At 38.5% G+C, this 14,159-nt stretch overlaps 3 protein-coding genes across 3 annotated transcripts; 2 read left to right on the plus strand and 1 right to left on the minus strand.

The window, feature by feature from the left end:
• The first annotated feature begins 859 nt into the window (after window positions 1-859).
• Window positions 860-6,387, plus strand: LOC103418327 (protein TIC110, chloroplastic). The gene is made up of 14 exons (XM_008356456.4): window positions 860-1,515; window positions 1,607-1,790; window positions 1,881-1,946; window positions 2,044-2,142; window positions 2,340-2,406; window positions 2,817-2,881; window positions 2,966-3,060; window positions 3,315-3,442; window positions 3,531-3,631; window positions 3,749-3,965; window positions 4,181-4,335; window positions 4,591-4,716; window positions 4,818-5,789; window positions 5,926-6,387. Exons 1-14 carry the CDS (start codon window positions 1,019-1,021, stop codon window positions 6,166-6,168), a joined length of 3,015 nt encoding a protein of 1,004 aa, XP_008354678.3. The 5' UTR covers window positions 860-1,018; the 3' UTR covers window positions 6,169-6,387.
• Window positions 6,388-8,087: 1,700 nt separating this feature from the next.
• LOC103419828 (cationic peroxidase 1-like) lies at window positions 8,088-10,042 on the plus strand. Its single transcript, XM_008357921.3, has 4 exons — window positions 8,088-8,300; window positions 8,526-8,717; window positions 8,791-8,956; window positions 9,580-10,042. Exons 1-4 carry the CDS (start codon window positions 8,088-8,090, stop codon window positions 9,966-9,968), a joined length of 960 nt encoding a protein of 319 aa, XP_008356143.2. The 3' UTR covers window positions 9,969-10,042.
• A 1,388-nt stretch (window positions 10,043-11,430) lies between these two features.
• On the minus strand, window positions 11,431-13,231 carry LOC103418383 (peroxidase RIP1-like). The gene is made up of 3 exons (XM_008356517.3): window positions 12,949-13,231; window positions 12,592-12,786; window positions 11,431-12,352 (listed from the first exon to the last, which is right to left on the minus strand). Exons 1-3 carry the CDS (start codon window positions 13,183-13,185, stop codon window positions 11,792-11,794), a joined length of 993 nt encoding a protein of 330 aa, XP_008354739.3. The 5' UTR covers window positions 13,186-13,231; the 3' UTR covers window positions 11,431-11,791.
• Window positions 13,232-14,159: the final 928 nt, after the last annotated feature.

A 14,159-nucleotide genomic window follows, 5' to 3' on the forward strand; every position in this document is an offset into this window, starting at 1 on the left:
CCGGCGTAACCCGGAGTCGTATAGCTTCATGTTCGGGTGATGGACCATGGTTTCTTCACTGGCGTAACCCAGTGTCATACAACTTCACTTTTGGATGATGGATAGGTACTGCCTTTGGGCGACTAAGATACCCCTAGATAGTACAATATTGATGAGATTTACTGATTTACCTTCGGGCGGCGATATATTTAGTATTGAGCATGGTTTTACATTATGCATGTTTTACGAACGTTTTCATGGCATGCTAGAGTTTTCAGAAAACTTACTATATAATATATATGTGTTTTCAAAATAGGAGGTTAGTATGTTCAGAAAGAAATCAGTTTCCGTATTATTAGTACTATTATAAACTTTGGTCCACTCATATTTTTTGTTTTTGCGCCCCCTCAGGAGAGGAGTTAGAATCGAGGCACACAATTATGGCGTCAAGACATTTCTGCGTAGGGATATTCGAGTCTCCTTTGTTTATGACTCATTCCTTAGTTCATTCCTTTCTATCGTAATTCTTTCACTTTATTCTTGATTAGTTGTATGCTCTGAACACGATTCTACATTAGTGTGTCCCTTTCTAATTACATATTTTATCAGCATGCATGTTTTTAATGGCTTCATCATCCTCGGATATCGGCCAGCACATGTCTACCTTGATATTTGAAGATATCAGGATTGAGGCGTGTCAAGAAAGATTCTAGAGAGAGGAGAACCAAACGGCTCCTTAAGCTTGGTTTAAATAGGAAGCTGCTAGGGTTTCATCGCAAGTGGGGACTCACACGGGTAAAGAAAAATAAATATTTAGGCCCAATAGCATTTGTGACCATGCCCATATCCTTTAGGCCCAAGTAGCCTAACGTTGTAGTTCACTTTCACTCGGTTATCTTCTCCAATCCTCAGTGTTCTTTTCCGTCAAACCTTATAAAAGTGTCCGATTCCAAACCCTGCAAAATCCCTTTTACTCCCTCCACCCTTCCCCCCCTCCCCTAACGACGTCGTCTCCCCTTATCCCGCTACAGTGGGACCCATGAATCCCTCCACTCTCACTCCCCACCGCTCCGCTCTCCGCTCGCCCTTCCTCAACCCCATCTCTCTCCCCGCCGCAACCTCCGTACACTCCCGACGACGCCGTTTCAGGGTCTCATTTCCCCGGAATTCTGCCGCCTCCTCGGAACAACCAACAGATGCGTCACCGCCGCCTCCCGATGTCTTCGGCGGCAAGAGAGAGCTCACCGGTATCCAGCCCGTTGTGGAGAAGCTTTCGCCGCCGCTCCGGATAGTGACGTCGGCAATTGTGTTCGCTGGAGCTGTGGCTGCGGGTTATGGGTTGGGTCTCCGATTGGGGAAGTCCCAAAATGCAGCTTATGGCGGTGCAGCGGTGCTCGGAGCCGCCGGTGGGGCCGCCTTATACGCTATGAACTCTTGTGCTCCCGAGGTCGCCGCGGTTGACTTGCACAATTACGTTGCCGGGTTCGACGACCCGAAAGCTGTTAAGAAGGAGGACATTGAAGGCATTGCGAGAAAGTGAGAATTAAGTAACAAAATTCTCAGCTGGGTCGTGCAAATTACAGTGAATTTGATTGAATTTGCATTTAAAGTTTGTTAATTTTTGCAGATATGGTGTGAGCAAGCAAGACGAGGCGTTTAATGCCGAGCTCTGTGATTTGTACTGTCGTTTTGTCACTTCTGTTCTTCCTCCTGGAGCTCAAGAACTCAAAGGCGACGAAGTCGACACAATCGTCAGCTTCAAGAATTCTCTGGGAATCGATGACCCCGAAGCAGCTTCAATGCATATGGAGGTGGGTTTTTATTTGCTTCTCGGTTTGTGAAAGCAAATGAATTTACTCTTTGTTTCACCTTTAAATATGTTGGTGGTTTTTGGGTTTCAGATTGGAAGGCGAATTTTCAGACAGCGACTTGAGACTGACCGTGAGGGTGATCTAGAGCAGCGTCGGGTAGGTCTTTGCTGCCAGAAACTTTGAGATTGTTGTTACCCTATTTGAATAGTTGAGGTACAGGGCTTTGACCATTGTTAGTGAGTCTCCAGTGCAGGCGTTTCAGAAGCTGATTTATGTTTCGACTCTTGTGTTTGGGGATGCTTCATCTTTCCTCTTACCTTGGAAGCGTGTTTTTAAAGTTACTGATTCCCAGGTATCATAACTAGTATATTATTTGACCCATGAAATTGTTGTTCTTTGTGCTGTATGCCCGGAGTCAATGTTCTTGCCATCTTTCTAGTTGTTTTATGGTCGTAGAAACTTAATTGGGTCAGACTCATATGATTTTGTAATTTGCTATTCATTTTTTTTTTCTCTTGCTGCATGATTCATCATTCCTTTTTCTGACAGGTTGAGCTGGCTATCCGTGATAATGCCCAGCGTTTATACGCTTCCAAGTTAAAATCCGTTGGCAGAGGTAACCACATCATTCATTAAGGCTTTTATCATTCACTACCGATTTAGAAGTAGAATATACACACTGAGTAATTGAAATTTGTTTTTAAATTTGACCTCTTGTAGAGAATGGTTCATAGGATACAAGGAACAATTTGTTTGATTTTTTGTTACATTTATATTTGATGGTACAATTTCATTACTTTGATGGTCCAATTTGAGACACCATATGAGGTCAAAATTGTTAGTTATCTCAAAAAGAGACTGCCAGTGTTAGACATATGATCTTACTTTCTCCAAATCCCTTTTTAAGTAACTTTTTTTTATAAAGATTTTTATTAGACGAGTTCAACATTTTGTTTATGCAAGCTTGTAATGCTCTTACACCTTTTATGCGCCAAATCCTGACAAATTTAACTATCTTGTTCTCAGATATTGGAGTAGAGCAGCTTGTTAAGCTTAAAGAAGCACAACGCATGTATCGGCTCTCTGACGAGGTATCTTCTTTGCAATGTATTTGCTAGACCTGCACTATCTTGTCTTTAGTTGTTTCTTAATATGGATAATTCTGTTTGATGCAGCACGCAGAGGACTTGTTCAAGGAACATGCAAGAAAACTAGTTGAGGCAAATATTTCAGCAGCACTTCGTATACTCAAGTCCAGAACCAGATCAGCGTAAGTTCACTACTTCCATACATAAGTGCAGCTTAGTCCTATGTTATTTGTATAAATACTTAAGTCCACTACCATCCAAGTTTAGCCCAGGGATTGGTTATTATTTTTTATTTTTGTATGAAAGAGTCCGAGATCAAAATATGAATCTAGAAAGATGTTATTTTGTTTAATTTCTGTTAAGAACTTTTGCTTCCGATGACATTAATGATTTTCAAACTTAACACTAGTAGGTCCTAATAGACTTAGTTTTTCAGTGCTGGAATCACAGAAGTTGTGGAAGAGCTCGATAAAATGCTAGAACTCAATAGTTTGCTCATCTCACTAAAGAACCAGCCAGATGCAGCTCGCTTTGCACCTGGGGTTGGCCCAGTTTCTTTACTTGGTAAGAATCTGTGCTGGTCTCTTGGTTGTTCTTCTCTAAGGCTGAATTTTGGACACCCCAGCTCTACTTACTTGTGTCTCTGACTTAGGTGGCGACTACGATGCTGATAGAAAGATGGACGACTTGAAGCTCCTCTTCAGAGCATATGTTACGGATTCTTTATCCACAGGTCGCTTGGAAGAGAGTAAGGTAAACAAAGGCTGGCATGCATATTTTTTTTGCTTATAAACTGCTTTAAAAACTGCTACCATTGCTGCTTCTGCCGTTTCTACTATTCTTATTTATGATTGATTTTTGCCTGTGTAGCTTTCGGCCTTGAATCAGTTAAGGAATATATTTGGTTTGGGCAAACGAGAGGCAGAATCCATTGTGCTTGATGTTACTTCGAAGGTATACCGTAAATGTCTTTCACAATCTGTTGCATCGGGTGAGTTAGAAGCTGCAGACAGCAAAGCAGCCTTCCTTCAAAATATCTGTGAGGAGCTGCATTTTGATCCACAAAGAGCCAGCCAGATTCATGAAGGTAATGGAAGTTGCAATGCTTGTCCTTGGCACAAATTTTTTTAATACATTTATTTTCAACACTCACCGAGGACATTCCTTTTTTATTTCGTGGATCAAACAGTTAATGTGCATTTAGGAATATCTGTTCCCTTGGTTCATAACCAAACACTACCTTGGTGTTATAATTAATATTCTGTTTTGTCCCTCTCAGAATCTGACTTGTTCTTCTTTTAGAAATTTACCGGCAAAAGCTTCAGCAGTGTGTTGCTGATGGAGAGCTGAATGAGGATGATGTTGCTGCATTGTTAAGGCTACGGGTCATGCTTTGTATACCTCAGCAGACGGTTGAGGCTGCCCATTCAGATATCTGTGGCAGTTTGTTTGAAAAGGTAACTACGATTTTTCTTTTAAGCTCCTTTGTTTGGTATCTGAGATATTTGGTTGGCATGGACCCTTATAGTGGTTTTCCATAAGACCCATCATCTGCATGTGCACATGTACCATAATTTTTTTCTTAGTTTAAGTTGCTCCTTAATTTAGCTTTCCTATTAGAGCCTCCACTATAAACATGCGTAAATATGTTAAGAAAAGTCTGCTATTTTGGAATAGGCTTTATACTGATTCTTGCGGTGGTTTCTGTCCAGGTTGTGAAGGACGCAATTGCATCTGGTGTTGATGGTTACGACGCTGATGTAAAACAAGCCGTGAGAAAGGCAGCTCATGGTCTGCGATTGTCTAGGGAGGCTGCCATGTCTATTGCTGGCAAGGCAGTGAGTATCCATTTGATCGCTTTATTTATTTATATTTTAATGTAGAGTTTGTGAATTCAAATTTAACATGCTCTCTTCTTTGTTTACTTCAATCTATGCAGGTAAGAAAGATTTTTATTAACTATGTAAAACGAGCACGGTCAGTTGGTAGCCGTACTGAGTCTGCAAAAGAACTTAAAAAGATGATAGCTTTCAACACATTGGTTGTGACTGAATTGGTGGCAGACATAAAAGGGGAATCATCTGATTCCGCCACAGAAGAGCCAATAAAGGAGCCAGAGACAGAAGTCCTGGAGGATGAGGAATGGGAATCTATTCAGACACTTCGAAAGATTAGACCCGACAAGGAGCTTGCTGCAAAGTTGGGGAAGCCTGGCCAGACTGAGATAACTCTTAAAGATGATCTGGAAGAAAGAGAGAGGACTGACCTATACAAAACATACTTGCTGTTTTGTATAACTGGGGAAGTGAAGAAGATTCCCTTTGGTGCTCAGATCACTACAAAGAAGGATGATTCAGAATATGTGCTACTAAATCAGCTTGGGGCGATATTGGGTTTAAGCACTACGGAGATAGTTGAAGTACACAGGAGCCTGGCCGAGCAAGCTTTCAGGCAACAGGCAGAGGTGATTTTAGCTGATGGACAATTGACAAAAGCCAGGGTAGAGCAACTTAATGAATTGCAGAAGCAAGTTGGCTTGCCTCCACAGTACGTGGAAAAGATAATAAAGAATATAACTACTACAAAAATGGCAGCTGCGATTGAAACCGCTATTGGTCAGGGGAGGCTCAATATTAAGCAGATAAGAGAACTTAAAGAATCAAGTGTTAATTTAGACAGCATGATATCTGAGAGCTTGCGAGAAAGTCTGTTCAAAAAGACCGTGGATGAGATATTCTCATCAGGCACCGGAGAGTTTGATGAGGAAGAAGTCTATGAGAAAATCCCAGCAGATCTCAATATTAATGCTGAGAAGACCAAGAATGTTGTTCGAGAGCTTGCACAGACCAGATTATCAAACTCACTGATTCAGGCTGTGTCACTTCTGAGGCAGAGAAATCGTCAAGGAGTGGTATGGATTTGTTGTATCTTTTATTATTTTAGTCCTGTAACTACTACGTGCTAATTTTGATTAGTGAATCAGTGGAGATAGGCCGTTAAATGTGATTGAATGGCAGAGTTTGATGATTTGTTTGTGCATTTTGCAGGTTTCCTCTCTTAATGACTTGCTAGCTTGCGACAAAGCTGTGCCTGCCAAGCCACTTTCATGGGAAGTTCCAGAGGAGCTGGCCGATCTCTTTGGCATATACATGAAAAGCGACGCGGCACCAGAGAAATTATCGCGCTTGCAGTATCTCTTGGGCATTAGTGACAGCATGGCCACTGCTCTCCTGGAGATGGGAGATAGATTACAAACCATCGGTGCGGAGGAGGAAAAGTTTGTATTCTGATCGTCTCTGAGGCTTAGAAGGCGCACCGGGGAGTAGGCCTCTGCCTGCTTGGCTGATTTTTGTTCATCATCCATGTCTCCTTGACAAAGAGAGCTAGTGAGAGAGAATTTATAATGTGATTATTATAGACAAGTTGTCAATGCAATTGTGAAAATTCTGGATAGCCGTAGAATAAGTTTGTTGCATCGTTTAATTTTTGTTATACGACGAGATTTTCGACTTCTGGTTTAGAATGTTTTAAATCAAATGTTTCAGTCATTAACATGCACAACTGTTGGAATTACAGTTAATTTTCAGGTCAATTTATGGTTTAGCTCATGCGGCAAGTCAAATTTTGGAGAAGTTGTTCTTTTGTGATCAAAAGGTCACGGGTTCGAGTCGTGGAAACAACCTCCTGCTTTGCAAGGATAATAGATGTTCCTCTTCCGAACCTCGCAAAGCGGGGAGTCTTGTTGGCTTGGGATCATTCTTTTTATGTCATTTCAGTGTCCACTCATTAATTGGTAATATCGTGTCCGCTTGATGTTGGCATCCAAGAAATTCCTACCCTCTTTGTTGATGTTTGGAATGGTCAGTTGTTCATGACGATACGCGGCTCATTTGCGTCTGTGCTGGAATCACCATCCCTGGATATTGTGGCAGTGGCAGTTAACAATATCCTTCTGTCAAATAGAAAACCCAAGCTAACGACCGTCGTCAATACTCTGAAGAATTACATAGCCCGTGTCAATAATTGGCAAAACATTCTTCTGACATTGATGACCCTATCAACTTGGGGGAGTAAGGGTAATCATGAGCTAAGAAAAATGGATTATAAAAGGCATTTATCATAGGTGCACTAAGTCCATATTATCTCATTCGTAATCTTTCCCTTCATGATTTTACTTTGGCTGATCATATGGATTTGTCAAATACAAACCAGCCATATTCAAAGGAAACCGAAAACTTTTGAATTTAATCCTCTAGAGACCAATAACACCGGTAAAACAAGACTTCTATGAAGCATGCTTTGCCACATTCGGAGGAGAACAACTTGAGCGTAATCGAAGATACATGATAGAGTAATCGGTATATCCGCGTTCAAAGTAAGAATATCTACTTATGAAGTTTGTGCCTATACCTACAAGGTGTTGGAAGATTCTGAAGTTTGGGGAAATCGCAAAAACTTTTATTCAACCATGTGAAAAACATGTGAGTGGCATCAACCCTTCGTTCGATTAACAAATTAGATACCTCCATGAAAAAAATGTTGTCAAGTTCACCAGTATTTTGTTTCCTCCCTCTTTGATCACTTGAAAACTATTTAGAAAAGTAGAGTGACCACATGCTAATAAGGCTCCTCGCACGGTCCGGCGGGAGATGTCTATCGTACGTAGCCTTATCCTTGCTTTGCAAAAAGACTATTTCCACGACCCGAACCCCTAAACAAAGGAGTAACCTTTCCGTTGCATTAAAATAATTTGTAGGCCATTAGACACTTTTCCTATGAAGTGGAGTTTGGGTTGAAGGGTTAGCTACTAATTAAAGAAAAATAAATTGATGAAATTTCTATTGTTTGATGTTTGCGTAGTGACTTTGGAACTCCCAATTTCTACTTCTGAACTCATTTCTTTGCTTTTGTCCCTTATTTTTTCTTTGATTTATTCAATCTTGATATTAGAAAAAAATCGTGTGAGACTAAAAACGAAGTGCAAAAATCACTTTCCTCAATGTTTTGCTATTTCAGATAATGATTGAAATCAGACAACTTTGGTCGTTTGGCTAAACCTTAGGACCTTTGACCTAGAACAACTAGGAGTAAATCGGCAAACAGTTAATAGTCCACTAAAGTAATCCTCTATTTATACAATTTTAAGCTCCATTCTACTGGAGAAAGTAAAGAGGAAAAGAAGTACATTGTCCCCTCTCTTTTTTCAGCTATGGCTTTTATCTCACACACTATCAGATTCTGCTTCTTTGTGCTTTTATTCCTGTTTAGAATATCGTCTGCTCAATTGTCCTCCAATCACTACGCGACAACGTGCCCTCGAGCCCTTTCCATTGTTCGGAATGCAGTTATTAAAGCAATGGTGAAGGAGCAGCGCATGGGGGCATCCTTGCTCCGACTCCATTTCCACGATTGCTTTGTCAATGTATGTCCCTTTATACCCTTCGTCCTCTCTCACATTCACGAGCACACACATCCATAAAATAGTTATTGTTGTAGAATTAAAGAAAATAGGAACCTTGCATCCATGTGTGTGCTTTACAGGAATAATTTTTCTTGTGTAATATCCGAGTTCAGTCAAAGACAACTATATAATCCTTCTCCATGGCCATTATTAGTATTAACGAATTTTTCGTGTGATTTCAAATAGGGATGTGACGCATCTGTTCTATTAGATGACACTGCAAATTTTACTGGGGAAAAGACGGCGTTACCAAATACAAACTCATTGAGGGGATTTGAAGTGATTGATACTATAAAATCTGAGCTAGAAAGTGCCTGCCCTGGGGTTGTTTCCTGTGCAGATATCCTTGCCATTGCAGCTCGCGATTCAGTTCTTTCGGTAAGTAACATTTAATGCATAAGTTAGAGTAAAATTATGAAAATTGATTTTTAATGTATAAATAGTCATGCAGTTGGGAGGGCCTTCATGGACAGTTCAATTGGGCAGAAGAGACTCCACCACAGCAAGTTTAAGTGCTGCAAATGCTGAAATCCCATCTCCAAGTCTAGATCTTAATAACCTCATCTCTTTTTTCTCAACTAAAGGATTTACTACCAAAGAATTGGTAGCTCTCTCTGGTAAGTACAAATATAACGAAAAAAGCAACAATATGTTTGGGAAATTCTTGAATTTCAGTTACTTGACTTCCAAGCAATAATATTTGATTTACGTATTATCAAAATTTTGTGGAGTAAACTGTCGATTTGCCCCCTGAACTATCACCCAACTTTCGATTTGCCCCCTGAACTTTTTAATTGAAAAATTAAGGACTTAAACTAATTTTTTTGGCCGATTTCCCCCCTACCGTTAGTTTTTCATAAATTTCATCCAAATTAACGTTAACTCTTATCATGTGCAAACCACGTAACTCTCATTTTTGGACAAAAGCGTCATTTCACTAGACCTTCAGACAGAAAAGCTATAGAATCACACATATTTGCATAGGTTTATATTTTAGAAATCTAAGGTTTTCAATTATTTTAAAGAATGAAGTGACCGAACTACCCACACATGTTGTGCATATGCTTCCATTTAACAGAAATTTGGATGGAATGAATGAAAAATTAACAGCAGGGGGCAAATCGGCCAAAAAAATTAGTTTAAGTCCTTAATTTTCCAATTAAAAAGTTCAGGGGGCAAATCGAAAGTTGGGTGATAGTTCAGGGGGCAAATCGACAGTTTACTCAAATTTTGTGACTAGGATCTCATACAATGGGTCAAGCAAGGTGTCTAGTGTTTCGAAAACGGATACATAATGAGACCAACATCGATTCATCGTTTGCTACATCTTTGAAATCAAACTGTACTGCGAGCTCCGGGACTGATGACAACCTTTCTTCACTAGATGTTACAAGCCCTTTCATATTCGACAACGCTTATTTTAAGAACCTGGTGAATAGAAAGGGTCTATTGCATTCTGATCAGCAGCTTTTCAGTGGTGGATCAACAGATTCTCTGGTTACAACTTATAGCACCACTGCCGGAACTTTTTATACAGATTTTGCAAATGCCATGGTGAAAATGGGGAGCCTTAGCCCGCTTACTGGAACGACTGGTCAAGTTCGTACCAACTGCCGCAAAATAAACTGATCCGAGCCATTTAAAATGATCTAGTTCCGTAAAACCAAGTAATGTCAGATTCTCTGTTCTAATAACAAAATGATCAAAAAAGAAAAAAAGAAAAAAAAAAGAAAGAGGCAGGCCAATTTAATTAAAATATCAAAGTCAAATCCTTTTTATATAATACATAGTTGAATAATTTATCCTTTGCAATGGTTGTCAGTTCTATTGTTAAGTAATATTCCTCTTCGATACTCTTGGAAATAGCGAGTTTGATACTAATTATAAAAGATGGCCAATGGCTTAGTCAGTCCATTCTTTAGTATAAACATATATCGTTGTATTAATATATATATATATATATACACACACACACATATATATAATATGTATTTAATGGTTCAACATCAATAATATGTAATTTTTTTTTTGTCGAATCAATAATATGTAATTTTTTTTTTATCGAATCAATAATATGTAATTAGTTGTTGAATAAGATCGGTTCATAAGGTTAGAATATTTACTCGGAAAATTTCAAACTCTGTAGAACAATCATGTCATAGTCTCTAGACAAATCGGAAATATAGTCATTATTATACTCATAGGGATGTAGCCTAGAAATTGAGATATTATACGTGCAATAAGATTAAAAAATAAAAGGGCGATCCATTAAGAAAAATGATCTATATTATGTGATAATGGTTGAACATCAACAGTTAATTGGAAAATTTTAAACTTTTGAGAACAATCATTTCATAGTTTTTATAAAAGTCTGAAATAAAGCCATTTGCTCATGTGAAGTGTTGTAGCCTTTACATGCAAATGCAATAAAATTAAAAGAAATGACAATCAATTAAGAAAAATAATTGGAGAATTGGCAATTCACAAATATTCTGGACTTCTCAGAGGTTGTTGAAATTAACGTAACTTTGGTAATTGGCATGTTAGTTTAAACCCAAAATATATGAATTCGAAGGGGACGATAAGATATGCAAGACTCGTTGCTTTTAAACGAGCCTAGTGGAAATTCGTTTAAATTCTATTGTTTACTAGCGCAGAATGAGATTTTTATATTCTTGGGTTATGAGGCACTATATAAGCAACCTTTAGGATGCAACAGTTTCTAATCTTTGATTATATTAATAAAATGTTAGAGAATTCTCTGGTTTTTCTGGGCTCCAAATGATTTAGGATTTGAAAATAATCGATCTTATATATCTTGTTTCTCGCTAGGTCATGAAGGTACTCTATAGTCTTACAAATTATGTTCCGTTTCTTTTATGGGTTTATTTTTGTGCAAAACTGGAACCACATAACTTGTTCCGACATTAGCATCTATTTGAAGAAATTTGACATTTCACCATAAAACTCATTTGTAAATATGACGAGTAACTCAACTTATTTATAAACACATGTAAGATTCATCTTCTAATCAATATGAGATTCATTCTTAATAATATTTTGGTCAATCTTTATTTGTTCAAATGTAGGCTTACAAACATAAGTTCTTTATTAGAGAATAGACAGAAAATACAACGTTGACATTGGTAGATACCATGTGCACTGAAAAATATTTATGTGATATTGATACAGTTTTGACATTATGATAGTGACATCATTCGTAAAAAACCCGTCCTTTTTAACAAAGAATTTCGAATACCATGTATACCATTTACCAACTCAATAACCAAGATTAGATTACTAGTAGGGAGGAGAAAAAAAATTAATAACTAATACAAGACACATTTAATAAAAGAGTTCAGCAATTATTCAAAATAAACTTCTAATGCAGTGGATATTTGAACTGTCCAATGAGCTTCACTCTGTTGCTTTTAGCATACACCTATTAAGTCCTAGTTGATTTTCCTGCAATTGAGTCTTATCTCACCATCAGAACCAGTGAGAGGCTTAATGTTACCCATCTTGATCAAGGAAGCCCCGAAATCTGTTTTGAAATCCTGGGGGTTGTTAGCGTAATACTGCACCAGATTATCACTGTCACTACCATCACCTTTAAAGAGCTCCTGATCAGAATGGAAGAGACCCTTTTTCTGCAGTAAGGCCTTGAAGTACACGGTATCAAAGTTTGCTGCAGTCGAATCGATCGGTGCTAAGTTGTTGTCACCACCATTTGAAGGACAGCCCTTTTGCAACGAGGCTGCAAAGTCGGGGTCTATGTTGGTCTCATTGTAAATTCTGGTCCTGAAGGTGATGCACCTAGCCTGGCCAATGGTGTGCCCCCCTGAGAGGAGAATCAGATCTTTCAGGTCTAGTCCTTGAAATTGAAAATTGGAGAGAAGCTGAGAGAAGTTGAAAATAGGAGGCGGAAGATCTCTGTTTGCATCATTCAAGACTGCAGTTTTTGCATCTCTTCTACCCAATTGTACTTCATAGGAACAGGAAGGACCTCCCAACTAAAAACAAGCACAAGACTTTGCATTAATTTATCTTCTAATTAAGATAATTTGGTATATGTTATGTTAGTAGACTATGAATCTGGACCAGATGGTTACGATGATAAGTTAATTATTAATTAAACGTATAGTCCAAACTCCAGATTATTCTAACAACATTACTTGCCAAAATTAACTGGTGAGAAAACATTACTGAATGAAACCTTACTCATTAAGGCTGAAGACTTTTTAACACTTACAATCTCAACGGAGTCACGAGCTGCCACGGCTAAGATGTCTGCGCATGAGACCACATTTCCCTTGCAATCTCTGTTGAGAGTCGCCTTAATGTCATCGACCACGTCAAAACCTCTAATTGAGTTCAGATTTGGGTTCGCAGTCTTCTCACCGCTGAAGTTAGCTGTGTCATCCAGCAAAACTGATCCATCACACCCCTGCCATTGCATCAACCCCCAAGATGAAAATTTACATGCTATAATAAACGGGGCACTAAATGCTTAAACTATTAGAGAACGAGCAACGGCATGTATCAAGCTAAAATCAATAACAAGAAAGAGAAAAAAGAGATCAATGAGATATAACAACTTGAAACCTACATTGACAAAGCAGTCATGGAAGTGCAAACGTAGTAGCGATGCTCCCATGCGCTTTTCACGATTAATCGCTTGCTTGACAACTGATCTGATAATTTGCAGCGCCTGAGGGCAGGATTGCTTATAGAAATTAGAAGTGAGTTGTGCAGTGCATGAAGTAGGGATCATCACAATAGCAGCTGCAAGTAAAATAGTAGTGACAAAAACGAAGACAGATGGATGACAACTAGCTGAAGCCATTGTATATATTTTAGTTTAGATAACTTCAGAAATTGCATGCAACAAGTTGAAGAGGTAAAGTGTTCTTATATAGAGGTGGTGGAATGTTGTTAGCTTCATATGATGCCATCATTATTCTCATATTATATTAGTGCATCTGATCTCATTGGCAGCTAATGCAGAACTAAATGTTAATCTTTCATTTCATGCATAGACTAATTAATCAAGAGGTTAATTAGTTCAATAACTTAGCAATAAAACATTATTAATGATTTTGCACCATGTACACGCTATTGATCGTGGACTCGGTCTAACCTCCAATGGTCCAATATGCAGAATAAAATAATTGGGATTGTATACTTCGTACATTTTGGTTAAATTTGTTTGTTTACCACGATTTCTAAAGGATAATTCTTGTGTTTCCACTTATGATTAACGTATTTTCATCGTATAAATATATTATAATTGGAACCTTTTATCATTATCTAAATATCATCTTTGCAAAAGATCATTCAATCTGGAGATCCTTGAACCATTTATATGTATCAAACAAATGTACGGTGCATCATGAGAATGCTACTTTACATTAAAACCGTCGATTTGGTTGACACGCATAGATGACTAAACAAGTCTAATCTAATCCTAAAAGGCGGTAGCCCAACACTTCCCTCCTCTTCCATCGCACCTATTGCTGCCCGCCATCAAACTTCTCTACTAGTCACACATAAAGAAAGTTGAGGTTCTACTATAGAACTAATTGCTAATATGAGAAGTAGTTCAACCTCTTATAAGCTCCTACAAAGTTTCTCCTTTCACCGATGTGAGACTCTTATACCTTCACATGCTCACACTCACTTGTGGAAAAATTTCAAGCCTAACACATGTGGGAGATACCATGAAGAAAATTGAGACTTTACCATAAAACTAATTGATAATATGAGGAGTAGCCCAACATCTTTAAACCCTTGCAAGATTTATCCTTTCAACACATGCAT

This window comes from Malus domestica, chromosome 03 (assembly GCF_042453785.1).
Source record: "Malus domestica chromosome 03, GDT2T_hap1".
In the NCBI taxonomy this organism is placed as follows: domain Eukaryota; kingdom Viridiplantae; phylum Streptophyta; class Magnoliopsida; order Rosales; family Rosaceae; genus Malus; species Malus domestica.